General features: G+C 37.7%; 1 protein-coding gene across 1 annotated transcript; it reads right to left on the bottom strand.

The window, feature by feature from the left end:
* Window positions 1-545: 545 nt before the first annotated feature.
* CCDC34 (coiled-coil domain containing 34) lies at window positions 546-21,319 on the bottom strand. The gene is made up of 6 exons (XM_026850823.1): window positions 21,111-21,319; window positions 17,225-17,357; window positions 14,640-14,747; window positions 4,409-4,567; window positions 2,588-2,729; window positions 546-1,038 (listed from the first exon to the last, which is right to left on the bottom strand). Exons 1-6 carry the CDS (start codon window positions 21,314-21,316, stop codon window positions 824-826), a joined length of 963 nt encoding a protein of 320 aa, XP_026706624.1. The 5' UTR covers window positions 21,317-21,319; the 3' UTR covers window positions 546-823.
* Window positions 21,320-21,325: the final 6 nt, after the last annotated feature.

Raw genomic sequence — 21,325 nt, 5'->3', positions numbered from 1 at the left:
TCCTGTACCAGCTGTGTCAGGGGAAAATTTCTGTGTCAAGAAATTATCAGTGCTCTCCAGAAACCCCCCTGACTGCTTGTGCCCTGAGGTGTTGCTCTCCCAGCAGATTTCAGGGTGGTTCAAGTAACCCTATAGACCAGGGGTTGCAAGCATAACACTTCTTCCAACTGCCTGAAGGAAGTCACACACTTCTTCCTGATCAGGCGCTCTGTAGCACATCACCCACCTTGGTCTCCCTTTTGAATCTTAACTCATTAGGTCTCAGCTGGCTAATCATTGATCCTTGGGCAAAACTTTATGAGTTCCTCCCGCTCTCTCCTCCTCTCTGCCCCAGCCTGTGCTTCCCAAAGAGCCTGCATCCATCCATGGCAGCACTCCAGCCATCTACACCTCTGCAATCCCAGTGTCATCACAGCCCTGCAACTGCACACAGGCCTTGAATTCCTTCTGCATTAAGTCAAGAATTGTTTTAAAGTCTGTTATAATTAGCACCTTTAAAATAACCCAGTAATACCGTTGCCCAAAAGAATAAATCACATACACAAAAGAGGAAAAGAAGAAACAAACCTGTGTGTTTTATTGAGGTACAGTCTCATTACAATTGACTAAATATGACTTTTTTTTTTCCCTTTTTTCTCTTTTACTAAAATGCAAAGTAAAAAACTAAAAATATAAAAAGCTCATTGGTCAGTTAGTTGTAAATACAAAACCTTTTCACAAAAATTTTAAAAAGTAGCATCCCGTTTTGGACATATAACTACATATACCTTCATATTTATGGCCCAGTTCACTCAAGATCATGTGAGTGGTTTTGTTTTCTGTACTAGAACTGCTTTCTGCACAAGGATCCAATACAAAGGTTGTTCTTGGGCTTATAAATTACCACAGGCGAAGACACATGTGACCTGCTAGATACAGGTCTCTTACTCTTCTTCATGGTAAGAACATTGTCTTCCTTTGGAGGAGGCACATGTACAGGTTTCCAAGGAATGGGGTTACAATATGCTGGAACTGGATACAAGCTTCCATCAGCACACCCTAAAACATTTAGAAAATACAGATAACTAAAAAGGAGTAACTACAAGCTTTACAATGCAAGCAGTTCTAATAATCATCCAGAACAACAGTGTTATCAGAGGCATAGATGGCAGGGGCACATCACATAATTTAAATGTTTCAAAGTAATAAGACTTCCACTTCCCCCCCCCCCCCTTTTTCATCTTTGTTTAAAATAATAAGCAGGTCGAATGCTGTGTATCATTCAGAATGCTCAAGTGCGTTGTATACTTAAAAGCTGTTAAATGTCTATGAAGTGGCTACTTTGCATTATTTCAAAGCATAAAACTTCCTGTCACCACGCATGCAAAGCTCACATATTCTTTCCATTTTTGCTTGTTACTCATTTTATTGAGGAGAAAAATACACTAGTTATCCACATATCCACTAATAACCTAATTAATAATCTAAGGCCCATAAAGCAGTATCAGAAAACCTAAAATGTAACAGGAGGAACATGTTGCCCTATCAGTCATCTGGCTGTAGTGAAATTTCAGTGCATACATCCCATAGATGGGTGAAACAACATCTGTAATACATTGTACTGAACGAACACAAGCAAGTACAGAAATATTTTTCACAAATCACTTAAACAAGTGATTGCAGCTGTAGGGAAGTAATGAAGTTCCAAAACAAAACATGAAGGCAAAGTGTATCACCATCTTTTGCAACAGACATAAGCAAAAGGTTGTTCACTTGCTTTGTACATTTTCTTAAACAGTCAGAGCCTGGAATATAGGTCCTAAAATATTTTCTGTTGTGAATTCAAATAATAACAATTATTTTAATTCTATGAAAAAATAAAGGCAAAAGTATATATTTTTTAAAAGAAAATTTAATTAAATACTCAAGCATATAATGTAATACTATTTGTTAAAGCTCTTCTGCTTTTGTACCTTGTGGGATGACAAAAAATACAAAAACAAAGCACCGCACTATCAACAGCATTCTCTTTAAAATAAAAAAGGAATAGAATTAGAGAACCCAAGAAGGTGCAGTGCAGGTATGAAGCTAAACAGAAATCTTAGCTCAGAACACAGGTTGATTCCCACAACTCCTTTTTCAGACACAACTTCTGTCAGCCTCCTATTAATCTTTGCCTCTCAAAACTCCATCTCTTTTCTAAGGGGGATTCAGGTGCCGTAAGGTGGCACACACCTTCTGTAACACAAACACGAACTTTACAGGGATGCTAACGTAACCCATTTGCTTCATAGGAACCAGTAATGGGTGCCAGTGATTCCTATGCCTGATAAGGAAAATGAGATCAAAATCAGTTATTATTTGGTATGCCACATTATTCTCTCAAATTATATCGTTTTCCTCCCAAATAACATGAGGGTCTACAAAAAATGCACAAAGGGTCTCAGAGTAACAGCTTCTCTGACTTATACCATATGAGATATTCATTCCCGTGTGCCAAAATTAGCTACTGGATTAAAATCTTTAACAGGCCTCATTTTACATTAAAAGATTAGCGGGAAGGAACCACAGAGCTAAGTCACTACCTATGTGTAGTAGAAGTACAAACCTGTAGACTTCCCACGTGGAAAGCCATAACCGTTTAAAACAGGACGTGGTTTATTTCTAGCATCATGGAGCCATTCCTTAAAGATCTTCTCTGCTCTTTCTTTCTTCTCCTGTAGCTCAGCTTCCCTTTCTTTTTCTTTTTCCTAAAAATAATTTTAAAAAATAATTTAAGAAACTGATACACAAAGCCCTGTACAATATACATCATAAAATGGCAAATAAATCTTTTGCAGATTCCTGGACTGCTGAATATATTTCAAATAGGTTTTCAAACACAAATATGCTTTCCTGACAATAGAAAAGGTGATTTTTTTTTTTTCCTTTAAGTCTGGGGGGGGGGGAAATAAAATAATAAAAAAAATCAACCTCCACATTAATTCAGTATTTATCTGAGAAAAACTCTCCAAAACCTTTTGGAAGACTACATGTAGAAGATACTCTGAATATAATGAGCAGATGAGCAAGGCCCACTGTGCTGCAGTTAGCCTAAGGAGGCTGCATCTGGGACAGCCACCCCCTCTTCTCATATACCCCTATTCATACACCTGTATCAGCAAATGACTGGCTTGCTTCCAAGCCTGGAGCAGGCTTAGGGAACCATCAATCAGAAGTAAGAGTAAAAACAGTGTGTTTAGGCACGGCATTTGGATTTAAACTAAGTTTAATTGATACTGTGAACGTGGCTTGTAAGAACGGACGTAATGAAGGCATAACTAAAAGAATGCACGTGGTTTAAATCTGTCTGATGACTTCTGTCTTCTTGGGTTTCAATGTCTTTGTGCTGTGCATTTTGGAGGCTCGGCAGAGACACCGAATCAGTTTGTTAAACAGGAAATCAACATCATCAGTACGGAATATTTAAGCATGTTTTAATTAAATGGCAAATTTTGAAAGACTGCAAAATTAAGGTCATTAAGGCCTGAAAATTGATCTGATAGAGCTGACGGTATTTTCAAGTTAATCCAAATAAATTATTATATGTACTTGTGAAATACTTACAAATGTGTTCTGCACTTGAAGAACAACTGCTGTAATTACAAGGGGAATATACGTAAACTCTTCTCACCACAATCCTCTCATACACTTAGCTACAATGGTAGTGTAGCACTAGAATATGTCATATTCTACTGAAAAATTATACTGTAATGTTAATTACATTAAAATAAAACCAATCAACTTCACAGATAGGACATCTGGTCACATATTTCATCGTTTTCAGGCATAATCATTACCAATATGTGATAGTTCACAGCAATTCAGGATGAGTCCTGAAAGCATTTGTTCTAGTGAACTAGAGGACCTCAAAGCCCGTACTTTAGGGAGCTTAAAACAAGTAAGAGGTGTTCTGAAACTCACTATAAAAATATATAGGTGATTAATTAATATGAAATAACATTAAAATTAGAACTCTCAGCATCAGATTGGTACAGAGAGATATGAAAAAAAATGCTTTTAACTAGAAATATGTGCAACTATAATGGTAATAGTGGTGCTGGGAGAAAAATGCCCATTTTCTGTCTGGGTCACCCTGCAACAGACTGAGTAATAAAGGTACACTGTGTGGTTGGCATTTTTCTTTCCCTTATCATATCACACTCGCAGTGGGTTTGCAAAGACTATTAACAAAAATGCATTAATATGCACCTTGCTTTGCTGACCACACCTCACTGTCTTCAGTTCACTAACACTGCAACTTTTGAAAGTTTTCTTTATGTACAACACTGCCATTCGATAAATTCTAACCAATTCAATAAATCAATACATTTATTATAAATTACAGATTAGGCAACGCCATCCAAATAAATGGGTAGTTGATTAGTACCTTCTCTTTCTTCTTTTTTTCTGCCTCTTCAGCTCTCTTCTTCTTTAACCATTCTTTATACTTTACTTCGGCCTTTTCTTGTAACTGCATTTTTTCTAGTTCCTTTGTGGCTTTTTCTGACATTTCTTTGCTCAGCTTTCGTTCCCTTTCCCTTCTTTCCTGCATGAAACAGACCAAAGAAACAAAATAGAAACTTTTCAGTATATTTCAACGGGCAATTCTTTTGAGGGATACAGTTAATTTTATTACATAATTACAAATAAAATTATCGTAACCCTGAAAAAAATATCATATTGCAAGCTCTTTGAAGACAAAACCTATTCATCACTAGGTTCCAGATAAAATAGGTTTAAACATATAAACTTCTCAGAAAACATGATAAAAATTACTTTCAGCACTCCTTATGCTCTTATGTTTAATACTCTGTTTTATTTATTCACTCCTGTTTTTAAAACAGTTCAGACACTTCTCAATTTCTGGGAAAGAAATATATGTTGTAATTCTTGACAATGGTGTGTGTGTTTTCAGTGAATCTAGAGCAAACTACAATTCCAAATGGAAGTCAGGCAAACCGCCCCCTTCTAACAGTCATGGAGATAGATATGCAGATTGTTCACCACACTTAAGCATAAACTGATGCGAAAACAAGAAGTTCACATGAGAATCCAGTTCATGTTTTGTGGCATTCTCTACAGTTTTTATATTCTTGACTTTATTTGTATACAGACTTCTATGAATCAATCTACACATCTCTTCAAATAAAGGGAAAATGAGAAAGCACGTTCTAAAGTAGGCAAAAAGTGGTAATTGAGTGTGAAGTGAAATTGCCACCTGCATAATTTGGAAGATAGAATACTCCGAGGTGTCATTCACTGCTACGTCTTTTCAGTGTGTATGAATTTAACGGTACACTGCAAAGTTCAGGGGACCATTCTCTAACAAGCACATAGTGACAGCTTCTTGATCTGGAGAGGGAGGTATTTTCATCCGAAGACTAACAATAGCTTTCACTTCCCTCTTCTGCAACCTTTATGAAATGCCTGATTCTACTGATTCAGTACTACCTCTCATCAGCTTGCTTAGCTCAGAAGAACCTGCATACACACACATAGAGGCAAAAATCCTTACCAGACAAGCAGTGCACATGACCTGGAGGAGAGGCAGAAGACTTGAAATCAGTTTCCACTTCATAGAAAAGAACTGCTAAATAAAAACGTTGGGTTTCTTTTTAAGAAGTCTTTTTCTTGTATGCTCCCCTCTATACTCCTCTTGAACAAAGGAGATGTGTAGTTTAGCAGAAACTTAATGCTAACTCAGAATTATTATAGTAGGCAATATGGATGTCAAATGCCTAGAACCGCAACTGCAAAGTACAATAAACTGGGTTTAACATGTCTTCTTCGTGGAAAAGAGGAAAAACACATTTACAAGAAGAGCAGGAATCGACGTCCCTTCCCATTTTACCTTTTATAAGCACAAAGTGGCAGAAAGCTAGAGCTCCACCCTGCTCCCCCTGTGGGCCCCTCTCACACCTTTCTTCCAGATTTATTGCACTTTTGGAAAATCCAGTTATACATAAAGAAGAAGCCATAATACTGGAGCTGGGAACCAGCACAATTCTCTCTGTATGCTGTAAACAGACTATCTGATGGTTCAACCTTCATCCTCCGTACCAAAATTTACTGGTAATTCAATAGTAGCATCATACAGAATAAAAACTTTACTTGATATTGCCCTGCAAAACACTAACTAATTTTTGCCATTTATTGGATATGATGATGAGGTGCAAAAACAGGGCCAAGAAAGAGAAAATCGCTTTCAGGTTAAAACATTTGCCAACTTTTCGTACCAGACATAGTGCTAGATAATAAACACTTTCATGTTTGAATCCTTATTCACACTACATGCAATTGTCTTCATAAAGAAATCATTTTGTAAGCACAGACTTAGCTTACTCTGGCATTCACTTTTTGAGCATGTCATAATGCTAAACTGCAGACTTCTTATCAGAAGCAGCCAGTTTACAGATTTGCTTGAGTTAACGTGCTCCTCTCTCTGTGTTTGCCAGCACTAGAAGCATTACTGCAATTTTAACATCAGCAGGTAAATTATGCATTAACTCTGGGGCTTCTTCCCCTCTTTTACAAGCTATGTCTTATTAACTATAATTACCATAATCCCCGAGTTAGATGTTTCTTCACCTAAACCATGATGATACTTTCAGTACCCCCATTTTGGTGTACTCTTGTCAAATATTCTAATCTGATGTCAAAGAGTTATTTATGTACGTACTGCACACAATTTCACAAAACAGTTATTAACTGTATTTTCTCTTTTTTTTTAAATTTCACTTCTAATACATTCTAGCAAACATCAGCTGAATCTGTTCTGCAGTATAGGGAAATGGTCGGATAAGAAAACACTCCAATTTCAATGCATAGTCTTGAACGTAGAACACCACAGAACTATAAAATAATGGAAGTTTTATTAATATGATTTCGCAACACTGTAAGACCTGTAAATGCGATAAAATTATTATTTACAACTAAGACCAATTAAAAAAACCCACCAAATAACAAACTGTCTAAGATTTTCCTCCTTCATCTAAAATTCACCTTAATCTCTTTTATTCAGAGCTGTTCTTCTGTACCTTCATTACCAAATATTCTCCACATGCAACTCTTAACAACTCCTGTTTTGAAACCGTGATAATCTGGGACACATAAAAAGCATTAATGTAGATAAGAATGCTAAAACAGTGAGTTAAAACCACTGGTGAAGGAACATCTTTTGTTGTCTGCTTGCTTATTTCTATTGTACATGAAAGTAAGTTACAAAACTAGGGATCTTTGAAAGCTACAGTCTTTACCTAGGGGTCTTATCATATAAAAAGCATGAGAATAAATGTAGGAGAAAATGGAAAAAAAATGAGGCCTTTTGATGCCTAGGGGAATTCTTCAATAATGAACAATAATTATAAGCGGAAAATAAACTAAAAACTCTCTAAATACTGTAATTAAAATGCAGGGAAGCTTCTTAAATTATGTCGCTTTAATCACAACACTTCAAATGAGTTTAGCCACTATCTAGGCTGACCCAAAGTTAAATTAGGTCCTATGTAAACAGTGAGACATGGTGCACGCTACCATGAAAGCCCCAACTATTGCTAAGTTTTACTTCCAGTGAGACATCCTTAAGACGGGGAGACTCCCTCCAGAATTGCAGACTTTGCAGCTGCCTAGAAATTATTCTGCAGACAAATCAGAAACGCTTCCTCTTTCCTTCATGCCCGGAACAGCTTTTCATTCATAAAGTCAGTGCACACCACATTCCCAGCTGCTTTAATAACCTGTTTCATGTCAAGCTCCTGTCACCCTGGCCTTCCTAGCTTCCCCCATTAGCCTCATTACTTTCCTTACTATCAAAAATGCTAAGAATGTGCATATTAATGTACATGTTCTTCAATCCTCCACTCTTCTTCCACACATATAGGGGGAGGGAAATTATGTAATTTGTTTATGCCTGGTGGTGTCAGATTGGGTTTTAAAAATTCTCTTTGATCTTGTGTTCAAAACAGGCACGATCTATTCACTAAACCACTAGCAAATTTACATGCACTTTAAAATGCGATTACAGGTATTACATAAATTAAGGTATTGATTGTAAAACATCCAATTACTCATTGCAAGAAAGGCTTGTTCTCCTGCCACCCCACCCAAGCACAATATTAAGGAGAAAAAGGGATACAAATCTGACCTGCGGGTTCACTGCTCTGGGCTGTGATCCTATCAAGCCTCGGAACCTAATGAAGCCTGGGCTAGGTCAGTACTTGGAAATCCCCCACCCAAAACAAATCCAGCTGTCCCACAAAGCAGTGATGGTGACTCAGTAGGGCAGCATGTGTCTCACCGAGTCAGTACCAAACCAATGTCTCATCAGCAGAACTACTAATTTTTCAAGAAAAATCAGACCTATGTATACACGGAGAATCGTCAAAGGAATTTAAAATTTGAAGAAGCATCTCACTTTCTTCCTGACAGGAGGCAGAAATATTGAATAATTTTCCAGGCAGAAAAAAAGCCCAACTGCCATTGAAACAGAGACATCCAGTTGGAAGAAAACTAATAAAATATATATTTGTGTATTTTCATATCAGTGATTAAGTGAGAGGCTGGAAAGGGTAAAGTGCAGAGCTACTTTCTGTTCTGCATTTGCTATGTTGATTGTCACTGAACAGAAATATTTCCATAAATTAATGTTGTGTTTATATTTTTTAAGGTAATTCTTACAGCAATTCTTTCTTATTTTCTAGTCAGCAGAACGTGACAATAGTTTTCTTTTCATAGATAACTGATGATTCTATTTCACAGCTGTGAAATCTTTGCTCGGACATCTTAGCTACCATATTCTAGCATCATTATATGTTGACTGAGGGCAAAATATCGGAAAAGTCCACACTGCCAAGTTAAGAACATACATCTGAATTTCCTGATTCATCCTCATAATAATCCTGAACGTCAATCACATTTAGCAGCCTCAGAGATCTGGGTTGTTTGGCCAAGTGTTATTATCTTTTCAATTTAGCCCTATTACACAGCTCAGCCACCAAGCCTACCCCACAGAAATACTTCTTTAATCTCTCCAGAATTGGCATGTGAAAACAATAAGAGGCTAGAAAGGAGGCCAATGAAACAACACAGAGCTGCAGTTATCTAATGACAGACAGGTCGACAACAATTTACTGCTCAAGTTCAGACAAAGTCAATGAAAAATCCACTGCAGTCAAGTACTTGGAGAATTGTAAAATGGTTACATACATGGATCTCTCTCCCAAACTGTGTTTCTTTTCTGTGGGTATCCAATATATGTGAGAAAGCATTATGTCTTTGTGTACTTGGACTCTGAACACTCTTGGGGTCTTCAGAAAAGGCAGACTTCACAAATGCTGCCAAAATACATGAGGACTCACACTTTAATCGTCTGCCACACTGAATTCCTCTTCCACTCTAAAATTCAAACACTAACCATGAGAAATTAGCTTACTCTATTTACAGAAATCTAAAGTTTGGATACAATTAAGATTCAGGTGCATAGTAAAATTATACCTATGGCACTGGCCATGCACGACCTCACAGAAAATTTTGTGTAGAGACACATCAACACTGTGCTTAAAAACCAAAAAACCAAACCCAACAGACTGTCTTGTAAAGTACTCCAGGTTTAGATGCTGAAAAAAAGCCATAATTTGCAGGAAAAAAACCAAAAAAACAAATGAAAAAAAACTTAAGAAATTAAGCCCAGATTTACCAAAAAAAAGTTTAGATAAGTAAAGACAGACTTGGGCACCTGAACAGAAAATTTGAATTCTTTAATGATGTTGGTTCCCAAGGTTGGAAGGTATTTATGCCAGATATTTAAGTTTCCCTCACAAATTTTTTTTTTTTTTGAAAGAGTTCAGTCTTAGAAAAGGTGAACATCTCAGCATCGCTTTCAAGTCTAAACCATCAGCAAAAACCATAGCACATCAGGCTCTATATAAAATGTAGCAGCAACCACAGCTTTGACTCAGAACAATAGTTCATCTGTTAGAACATTAACCTAGGACAGGGCAGATCCGGGTTTCATTACCTCTCTGCCTGAGGGAATTCCAACTAACGTGTCCCACTGTGAGGAGAAGACTCCATCTACCAGGCTGCAGGCTGGGATGACAGGATTCTCCACCCCTCCTGGTGAAGTACCACTCCTCACAAAATAATTAAAAATTCACTGGATGAAAGAGAGCATGACTTTTTAACTTGAAAGTCATGCTCAAGCTGCTGAACGATCTGTGTCCTATATTAGCAATGGTGAGATAAAGTATGCATTAAACAAAGTTTCTGCAGTAAGAGTTGGCATCTAAGCCTTTCTTCCAGGAGGAATCATGCAGCACACCAGCAAAGGGAAGTCTGCTCCAAGAACATCTGTCATTCCTTATTTTATAGCATGTTGGTTCTAGGCTTTGATATTTCTTACTGCCTTTTCCTTCTTATGAAGACTATCAGCCAACAGCAAAGTAAATTTTAAGAACAAAATTTTAAATTAGAAAACATCAAATCAGAATTTTCCCATCCTGTTTTCTATTAAAATTATATTTTTCAGTAAGCAATGGGGACCTACAGAAAGCAAAAATGAGTAACAAAAGAATTTGTACAAAGTTCTATGATTAATGCCTGCTTTGCTCATATTCTAAGAAAAAAATAAAAATCAACGCCTTATTCTCTATTCAACAATGCAGAAAGTATTTGAAATACTACAGTCAAATTAACATTGGTATTAGAAGAATTAGTTTTCCAATGTAAAATGTTTAACTTTACTTGTGCTCTTGCAGTTTTGCTTATAGCATAAAGTATTATATGAAAGTTAAAGGCTAAAGACAAGGATGTTAACAACATGAGTTTCAGAATCACAGTTATTTGGGATGCAAGTATTCCGCTTTTTGAGGTTTTCAGTTATTCTTGAAAATATACGTATTACATATATGTAGTGGTTTTTTGGCAGGGAGAGAGTTAATTTATAGCTGTTCCTGTGGCGGTATGTTTTGGATTTGTGACCAAAACAGCGTCGATAACACAACAGTGGTTTAGGTATTGCTGAGCAAGCTTATACAGCTTTGAGGCCTTTTCAAGCTGACTTTAAAAACAGCACCATAACTAAGAAAAAGGTGATAGAATCAGTACAAATTTGAACTGATTTAGGAGCCAATACAGCTACATAAATACATACCTACCACATCCCAGCTTAAAAGTAGCTCAGGTTCTACATCAACTCACAAAAATACACGTTTGTACTTAAAATTTAATAAAATTTATATTTGGCATAATGAATTTTAAGCTTTCAATCATTTCAATCTAAAATAAATGATACATGTATAGATCAATTTCACCTCTTAACTGCTTTACACCTCCACATAATCATAATGTTAGCGGATTTACCCATTTGTGGTTAATGTAACTTTAAAAAAAAAACCCAAACACATTAAGCGTCAGAATGAACAGACACGGAGAAAATAAGCTTTCACAAGCATTAATTCTTACCTGAAGAAATGAGGCTTTCAATACCTATTTAAGGTGTAGTTCTATGATGAGATTGGGATCAAGAACATCAATTTATTTCTTTCTAAACTTCACAGTTCAGCTATGAGTTGCCTACACAGAGCTTCTTACCAAACTGGAGTCTAAATACAGCAACCAGCAATCAAGCAAACACTTGAACATACCAGAAGGATTAAGACAGATTCTGATGGCTTTACTGCTCTGTGTCCAGTTCTGCATACCACTCAAATCAAGGCTAATTTAATAATGAAAACAACGAACACCAACTTTGCTTGCTCAGCATTTATAATCATGCTTTCCTCATTTTTATCAATGAATCTAACAGTAACCCATAAATAAAAGCTTCCGTTACATACAAAATTATATAATGTTCAAGTACATTTTCTTCTGGAACCAGAAGCGTGTTTGGAGATGTTTTAGAGTTAAAATATTTCAATTGATATTCTTGTGACTTGTTAAAAATAGAGCTCTATTACATCTAAAGCAAAACAAGTCAAATAGACAATTTACTCTTTGCCCACAAATGACTCAACCTTAGGAGAGAGAAAAAGCAAGACTATTTTTGTCCAGCAGACATCTAGCATCTTACTGAAAATTGGAAAGGCATTAGTAGAAGCAGGATAGCTTCTGACAGTTGATTTTATTAAGCTTTTAATTCCTAGTCAGCTGCAAAATTTTGCCCTATTTGCATAAACATATTTCACAGCTTAGAATGTTCTTTGATCGCTCACATTTCAATGTATTACTTCTAGCTCATTTACAACCTTTAAAATCACAAAAGCTATTTACACAGAAGAATATTAAATGTTTATGATTCCTTTATTTTCAAAAATAGTCCATGCAAAATGATTGGAACCATAAAAAAAACCCTTCATAGCATATAGTTTTAAATATATATTAAACAATAAAAAATGAAACTGCCAGTGAACAAAAATAGTGCTTAAGCTTTGCTTCCTAACCTGACCCTAAAGGACTATATTCAACAGTCATGAGCATCACAGCTGACACTGGCATGCAACAAAATGCAGGAAAAATGGCTTGGCATACCAAAAAACAGCAGAATTCTTTAATGCACACAGAAACATTCTACTTCTGACATAAATGTATCTCACATTCTCAGTATGAAGATTTTTCCAGCAATGTTTCCTGGTGCTGGATGCTCAAGATGAAGGCAAAAGTTTTATGTACACTCAACCATCCCTTACTTTCTTTGTCGGTATTCAGCAATAGGAATGGAGACTTGTAAAAGTACTGCCTCCTGCCAGTCTACACACAGGGGCTCAGAATCAGTAACTAGGTATGAAAATGGTGAGTGCTTAATGCCTGTTTCAGAGGAATACTGCGAGTTGTGCCTCAAGGAGCACCTTTTGATGCTCCTAGAAGGAAATGAAGTGAGCTTTCCCGAATAGGAGACATATACAGGCTCCCCAAGAAAATCATAGCAACTGTCAGTGCTCATGAATCTAACCTTAAACACCATGTGAAATCTTCACGTGATTTTAAACACCTCAGTCACTGAATTGACATATTTATCATTCAGTCTGTGTCCAGATCCACAGATAATCTTGTGGAATCTTGAAGTGGTAAGGTCTATGCATCACAAATGTTAATATCCTACAGACAGCTAAGCTTTTAAGTTCAGTTCTTGATTTGAGTGTGGTTTACAGAAAAGACTAACCAGTGAATCATTTGACTTAAATGAAAATCAGATTCCTTTTGGTAAAAGCTTTGGACATGGCCTAAGGATGAACTTATCCTTCCAAAATACAATATGATAAAGTCCAGACACAAACATGTTTTTTTCCCCTTGTCCCCTGGGCTGATGTGATTACCATAAAAGAGAGTTTTTATTCCCACTGACAGTAGAAAAGAAGTTAACCAGTAAATCTGCAAAGACAAAGATCTTTGGAAGACCCAAATAGATAGAAGTTTACAGAAGTTGAAGGTCAGGGGGTAGGAGGGAAGGAAGGAGAATAAGAACTTACACTGTATTGAACTGTGAGCAGTTTTAACAGGCAGCCCAAACTCATTAGTTACAGACACCTATAATTTAATTTCCATTTTAGAAGAGGAAAATGGTATAGTTTGTGCTGAATAATAAATCTTCTACTTTTTGCTGTGTACTTTGGTAAGGCAGGGCCCTTTCTACATCATAACACATGCTTAGAGCAGGACTGGTTTGGGGGCAGGTTTATGCCAATCATCCTGTCAGCATTGAGACCAAAAGTAATTAGGTTAGATCCAAACACGGGTTATTCTAGTGATTCTGGACTGAATCTGAAGGAGTTCTGAAATGGTGAAGACAAATCTATGAGGTCTGGATATCTCGCCCATCTAGTGCCATTAGGATATTTTTAATCGATTTTTATCTGATTTTATTCAGAACCAGAAGGACAGAATGGTAAGCAGCTACCAGGGGCTGATCATGCCCAAGCCTCCCAAACGTTCCCATTTTTGCCACCCGTACACATGCTTGCTTTGCGTGACACGGAGCTGTACAAGTGTGCCACTGAAGTCAGGATTCTGTCTGCTTCTGACCTTGGACTTAGGCATCCCCCTCAAGAGAATTTAAAAAAATTTTTGATCCCACTCAGAAATTACTTTTTGGATGAAGGAATTCCCAGTTGCTGACTGTGGTCTACTGAGAATTTCCTGAATCTGGCCTCACACCTCAATTATTCCTCTAAACTCTACCATACTATTTGCCTGTCCACAATGGTACTTAACTAAATCCTTCTTCTGGCTCTACTTGGTGTACAAGGCATTGTAGACAGTTAAGATGTACACATTACCCAAAATGTTTGGGCATTGAACCTAGGAAATCAGAAAGAGTAGGGTACAGTGAAGACCAGAACCCCAGCTATAATTAGAATTGTGCAGGCTACTGCACAAGATGTAGGCCAATTGTCAGTTCTCTGACTACTCAGAAAACAAATCTCTTCATACCTTATGGAAAAAACAAAAAAAAAAATCAGTCTTGGAAAACGTTTAACCGTGTTGGTCTAGATTTATAATTCTCAATTAAAACAGCCATTCATTCAGCAAACTAAAAACGTGGTCATCCAAACAGTCTGAAGTTTTACATAGGTTTACTTAAGCATGGTATGTGCTAGGATATATGCAGCCAAAGCAATATTTACCTCTTCTCTTTTTTTCTGGACCCATTCCTTGTGCTTCTCTTCAGCTATCCTTTTCCTCCTTTCATATTCTTGCTTTTGCTTCATCTTCTCTAGCTGTATTTTCATTTCCTAATTAACGAAAATGCATGCATCTCAGAATCTGCGGTGACCATCTACATCAGTACACTCAATACTGGAAACAATGCTCAGTTAAAACAATATAAGCATTAGGTATTGAAATTCTTCCTTTATTAAGATTTTGGAAAAGATGAATGACAGCCAACACAGAAATATTACGAAATGCAGGCAATGGAAATGTATAATTTCTAGAATATGAACTCAAAATACCTATTTTAACTAGGCTTTGGAAACAATTCAACATAACAAATCACTCCTCAGCTTATTTAAATGCCCTTTCAGTCAGTCGAATCTTAATTTGCAGCAGTACTTTTCTACATTACTTAAAATTTACATGGTGTACTGTTCTGCACTCAGAAAGGCATCAAAAGGTAAAAGCGAAATACTACTCCCTTGTGATGTTTAGCACCAGAACTAGAGGAACCTTAGGGCTTATTCCAAGGCTTATTAAAGCCAAAATTATTGCAGCTTTTAGCAAACTTTGAAACAGGAGCTTTATTTTGAAGATGAGAGAAGAAATTCTGAAGTATTTTATCTTTATAGGATATACAGTATATGTGCAATCACATCTCTCTCTCCAAGGAAATGAATCTATAAAGAAAAGACATGAACTAAGATGACAATTCGAGATGCCCAGCTTCTCTAACAGAAGCATCAGCCCAAAGTGCTATTTTTCAATGAAAATTCATGCTTTCAAACATAGATGGAATTATTTCCACGAAACTGATTTTATGGTCCCTACACTGCAGTCAGCTTCGGAGAGAAAACTTTTCCTACGACACTGAATTTGAATTTAGTAAGACATCAAAAAAACCCTGCAGAGAGCTCAGAGGAAACACTCACAATACAGACATAGTTTGAAGACATAGTTGCTGCCGTACTGAAGCAAAGTTACAGCAACTAACACCTGCTTTGAGTTCTGAGACATCTGTATTACAGGGACCCTGGTTTCTGTAAAAGGTGATGGCACTCTAAGTACCTTGGAAGACCCCATCCACTATCCAGTCCAGACATTCATCCACTTTTCTGACATTCAGGGCAGACTTGGCACTCCTGTCAGCAAAAGATTTGGGACTTCACAGTTGTTTCTTAGGATATCAGTTTAGAGTATTTTTTATATGCAAATGTAGAAATACATTTTTATATGACAATCACATACTTTGTTCTCTTCTGGCATCTTACAAAAAGGTTGACTGTATTTCTGACCCTGATATAAGGTATTTGAGTTGCCTACGTTGCAGTTTAACATCGAATGTTTTTGAAATCTCACAAATCAAAAAAAACCATTTACCTATTTACTGCTTTCTACACTGTTTTAAGTAATGCTTGTCCTATGACTGCTCTTAACATATAATTGAGAGACATCTTCTAGATTACATTTAGTACTGTATAAATGCTATTGTGTAATACACAAGAATAAATTGCTTTGGTTCCTCATCAAGGCCACATGAGAAGTCCATACACAAACCACATTTTCTACATGACACCAGAAATTACTTTGGTTCATTTTTTTATACTTAAAAATCAAAATAGGGAGAGATGATTACCAGACCGGAATCTGAAGGGGAAATGCATGGTTAATGTTAACGGATCAGAACATACTCCTCAAATTTAACAAACTATTTTGGTGTTATGCTGACCCCCAAGACTGTTTTAGAACCTTCCAGCAGTGTGTGTTTTATAAACAACCTGAGGTAGCCCAAATAAAACAGCTGCATGTTATATTCACTTTACAGATAAAGTGAATCACAGCAAAGTTAGGACATTGCTCAAGGTCAAATAGTAAATCAGTAACTAAAGTGAGAAATGATCTAACTTTGATGTGATTGTTCTAACTACTACCCAATACTTCCAATTTGATTTTAAACAACAGTATCATTTAATCAACTGCAACTACAAACATATTAATCACGAAAAGATATCGCACTCTCACTGAATTCTGAACCAGTATTCACAAACTGTTCATTTGCAAGGGGGCAAAAGACAGGAGGGAAAAAAAATGCTGGGACAAGGAACCTAACCTGGGAAAGGACACCAAACATATTGTATAATTACACCCTAAGCGGGTAACAACACTGTGCCTCATATCTAAACAAGTAGCTTGGCACACTTACACCCAGCACACGCCCTGCCGTGCTTTGCTAACTACACGCAGGCGTATGCACCCATGATGAAAATCAAGGTACCAATTATATGTTTTAATCCTTTAAACCTGAACCATTACCTGACAGTTGGATAAGCAAAATATTATACAGCACCACTTCAATGCGGCATAACATTTTGTGAAAGAGAATGCAAGTAGCATGAATCATGTCAGCGTTGTCAAACACAAACACTGTGGAGGCCCAAGACACTAAAAAATAATGGAAAAAACTACTTGTGTTTCCACAACTAAAAGGGAAAAAAAAAAAATCCTGTGCTTGCAATCTTCTATTAGGCTTAACATCAAGCCAACTGGATGTATTCACCTCTGCAGCTCTAGCTTGTAAGCGGGCACGTAGCTCCTTCTCTTTGCCAATGAACCATTCTTCCCACGGTGAAAGATTATCTTTCAAAGGTGACTCTTTTCCCCCCATTGCTATTTCAGAGTCTTCAGCCTTCCTGAATTAAAAACAAGAAATGTAAAAAAAGAATATTATCTGCAATATTTTTGATTGAAAAGTTAAGCAGCGCTACTGCCTTGAAAACTGACATTTCTTTTATGGCATATTGTGAGAACAATGACATAATTTTTCTACTTGCTTAGTAATCTCCAGAATGGATAAATTACATTTAGAGTACATCTCTGACCATCCCCGGTACGTTCTGCTTATTAAATTCTAGTTTGTCAGTGATTTTTTTTTTTTTTTTTACTCTGATCCAAACTGTGGAACAGATTCAAGCATCACCTTTTATAAACTAAACAAAAACAAACACCAGAAACATCAAAGCGTCACCTTCCTTCTCACATATGGAAACCAAGGGAAATCAGAGATTTAACATTAACATCCTGTCCTTGGACACAGAGAGGCTCCATGTATCAAAGTCACCTTTACCACGAGCAAAGGATAATCAAGAATATTTTTCTTCTTTCAAGTCCTATAGAATTGGATTCATGGTATATCAAGCAACCTCAGCGTACGCTCTAATAAGTAGCATCTTCCACCCTAAAAGGCTTTCACAGGAAACGAGAAATACGGCTTGCGTACAAGACAATGATATTATACAAGGTTCTATTAGACTTTTAATATGATACCTTGCATAACTTGTAACTTCTTACTAATAAATAATGCAGCAATCCTAGCCCCAGGCCAGAAATACCTTTCATAATATTCTGTATGATACATGTACTATCTCATAAGTAAGACAATACATTAGGCTCTAAGTCAATGAAAACTGAAAATATGCCAATAGATTTCTTTGTAAGATTTCTTCTATCCTATACAGATTTTTTTCTTAGGAAAACAGTGAAACGAGAGTTCACTTCAGTATTCTATATGGACATATAGAGCCTGGAAATATCTACCCTACATACATACATACTTCACTACAGTGAGTAATTCTGCTTGCTGAATTCAAACTACAGAAGAGGCATTCAAACAAGCAGATTGTTAATGTTCCTGAAATAAATCTTTTAAACATATTTGTTTTTTATCAATATAAAAGTATTACATAGTCACAGGGAACAGCAATACTCTGCTGCCAAACATTTTATGTCCTAATAATATTTGGAATACATTTCTGCATTTGGGGACAGTGCTAAACAGTTGTATCCTACTCTTCTCCATTGTTGTTACCCACATGTGCATGTGCTAACACGACCATTTGCTGGTCCAGCCATGACGTGTCCAAGGGAACTCATTCATGCTGAAATGAACCTGGAAAAGGGTTGTTTTCCCCACACAGAATCAGCCCCCAACCCTCTTTATACCATGCTTCCACGGAGATTTAGCACAACGGAACTGACAGGGCACTCTGACAGACAGACAACTCATGGGCAGAAGCAGCACAGGCCAAGCACTCCCAAGAGCAGTGTTGTCCAACACACTCTGCTGCACCCTAGGTCTTTTATGTTACAGCATTAACAAAACCCAACAATTTAACAGAGACTGTTTTTAAATAGGTACGTAAAATAAGGGATGCAACTTAAGAATGCATAATAACGCATTTTGTTAGAAAATAGCTCTCTGAAAGTTTATTAAAGATAAGGATAAAAGCATTATGCATTCAAATTCAGGAAACCAACGCAACTTTGCCCAGACTTGACATTTGGGCAGGGATACTTCCTCAATACATTCTTTCGCTGTGCACGATTTGCATTATGGCACCTTGAACTAGACTAACGCTGACGTACTAGACCAACCTGAGAACAAGTACTAGTAAAAGGAATGAATTAAGAAAAATATAATTTACTATGTATTTGTCTGTATCAGTAATTATAAAGTTCAAGCTGTTAACTTCTCAAAAAAATTCACAGTACTAAATTAAAAACTTATCGTATACAAGTAAGAAATAACAGAAAATTAAGTTTAAACAGAGGAAAACACAAGCTCAATATGAAGAACTGTTAGGAGAAACATTTCTCCTCTTCTGCAGTAACGTGTCTAAAGCTCTCAGATTGCACCGGAGCACAGCCTGGAACCCAGTCCTTGTCAGTGTGCATCCCAGCCACCGGTTGCACTTTTCCTGGCACACTGATTATGTACTTGAACCACGCAGACCTTGAATTTCATGGGACCATCTGCTGAAATGCTAGCACGTTCACAGCTACGACCTTCCTCAGAATAACTAAAATAATACACTTCTTCAAGTACTGCATTCCCTAGTGCACATTTGTTTTTAAATAAGTATCTTAAATCAAATTAGATGCATTTGGCATTAGAACTGAAGTCTGATCAATAGAAAACACTGTGATTACAATTTACCATATATTCACTTAAGTCACACCACTAAACATAACACTGATCCGTAATGAAAGCATGAAAATGCCTAACACCATTTCACAAGACCTTGTTTTCAGCCATTCTCTTTTGCAAATATTGCATTTCCCACGTTAAATGTCCGCCTCCGGCTAATTTTTGTGCAGTTTTAAGAGGACAACAACAAAAAGACTCTTTGAGAAAACGTGTGCATATGCGTGGGGGGGTAGGGGCTGTGTAAGAAGTGTTTTTTATTACTATACTTTGGAGATCTTGGCAGTTCTACACGGAAGCTGCTATATGAACATTTGGTAGACACTCATTACAGCGCAGCAGCAGTATTATTCAGATGCAGTGTCTGCATGAGCAAAGTATACATTGTGCCTACAGAGTTTCATGAGGTTGTTCCAACTCAGGCCCATACAGAGGTCGTCTTCAGTTTCATCTTACCACTGCCAGAGAACACTGCAGCAACAGGCCCAAAAATGGAGACCTGTGTCAAGTAGCGTCTCAAGCTGCCAAGACGTGTAGTAGTTTGACCTGAGTGCTACAGAATTTCAAGATATGAGAACAAAATTGGTTATTGGGAAGGAGTAAAATGAGAGGGAACAGAAAATCTTAAACAGGAGGGACCATAAACAGGCTAATATTCTCTTCACTCTGACGCTTCTGACTACATTTGAACACTTTCCCTGGACTTTCTAGCACCTTTTTCAAGAAACACTTGACAGAAAAGTTTAGTGTGGCCCATACTGCTTCAGCCTGCGTGGGAGGCGTGCACTGCTCTCCACAGGAGTTTTGAGAGGCACACTGGAACCCCGCACTCCTGTGAAGCTCAGCTGTCCTTCCCTTTCCCCACCGGCACTTTTAGCTCAGTTCAGTCTTGCTAGTGACATCCACCAGCAGTTACTGCACAGATCTGCAAGATTCCATTGCAGAGGTCATACTCCAGGCACTCCCTGCTCTTTCCCCTTTTATTTTAAAGGGAGGAATAAGGATTATTTATTCTTCTGTCAAGCAGAGGAGATCCCAAAGAAGACATGTCATATTAATTTTTCATATAATTAAAACCAAATGAAGCTAGGTCACAGGAACAAGATCTGTGCAACTGACTGAATACAGCTATATACAATAGGCAAAATAGGCCTTTAGTCTTTAAGAACATTAAAAAGGACGACAGGAAGGGCTGTACTTTTTTAACTTGCAGAGTCCCTCCGCTCAGGTCAACATCTTATTTTACAAATACTCAACTGCCCATAGAGAAAACTGCCGTAACCTGTGACTCCCCAAGAGAGCACAAAAAGGGAACGAGGTGCCTGAAGCGCTTATCTATGCAAAAGGATCTATATTTGTAAGAAATAATCTTCCGCCCCAACAAAGGCCTCAAGCGGAGGGAGGCGAGTAGGGGAGCGGGGGCGGCCCCCTGCTCCCACCTGGGCCCAGACTTAGGAGTTACCTATCGCCTCGCCGGCTCCGGGAGGCCGCGGCCCGCTCCTCCTCCTCCTCCTCGCCGCTCGGGGAGCTGGGGCGGGACGCGGGGGAGAGCGGGGAGCCGCCGGAGGGACTGAGCGGCTCCCGGCCCTCGGAGCTGGTGGAGGACGGCGGGCTGAGGCGGGAGGGCCGCCTCCTCCTCCTGCCGCGGGTGCGGGCAACGCTGCTCATGCCGCCGGG

This window comes from Athene cunicularia, assembly GCF_003259725.1.
Source record: "Athene cunicularia isolate RWA chromosome 5 unlocalized genomic scaffold, athCun1 chr5_part3, whole genome shotgun sequence".
Classification (NCBI taxonomy): Eukaryota; Metazoa; Chordata; class Aves; order Strigiformes; family Strigidae; genus Athene; species Athene cunicularia.
Note: the sequence above shows the minus strand (reverse complement) of the source record. Positions and strands in the feature narration are given on the sequence as shown.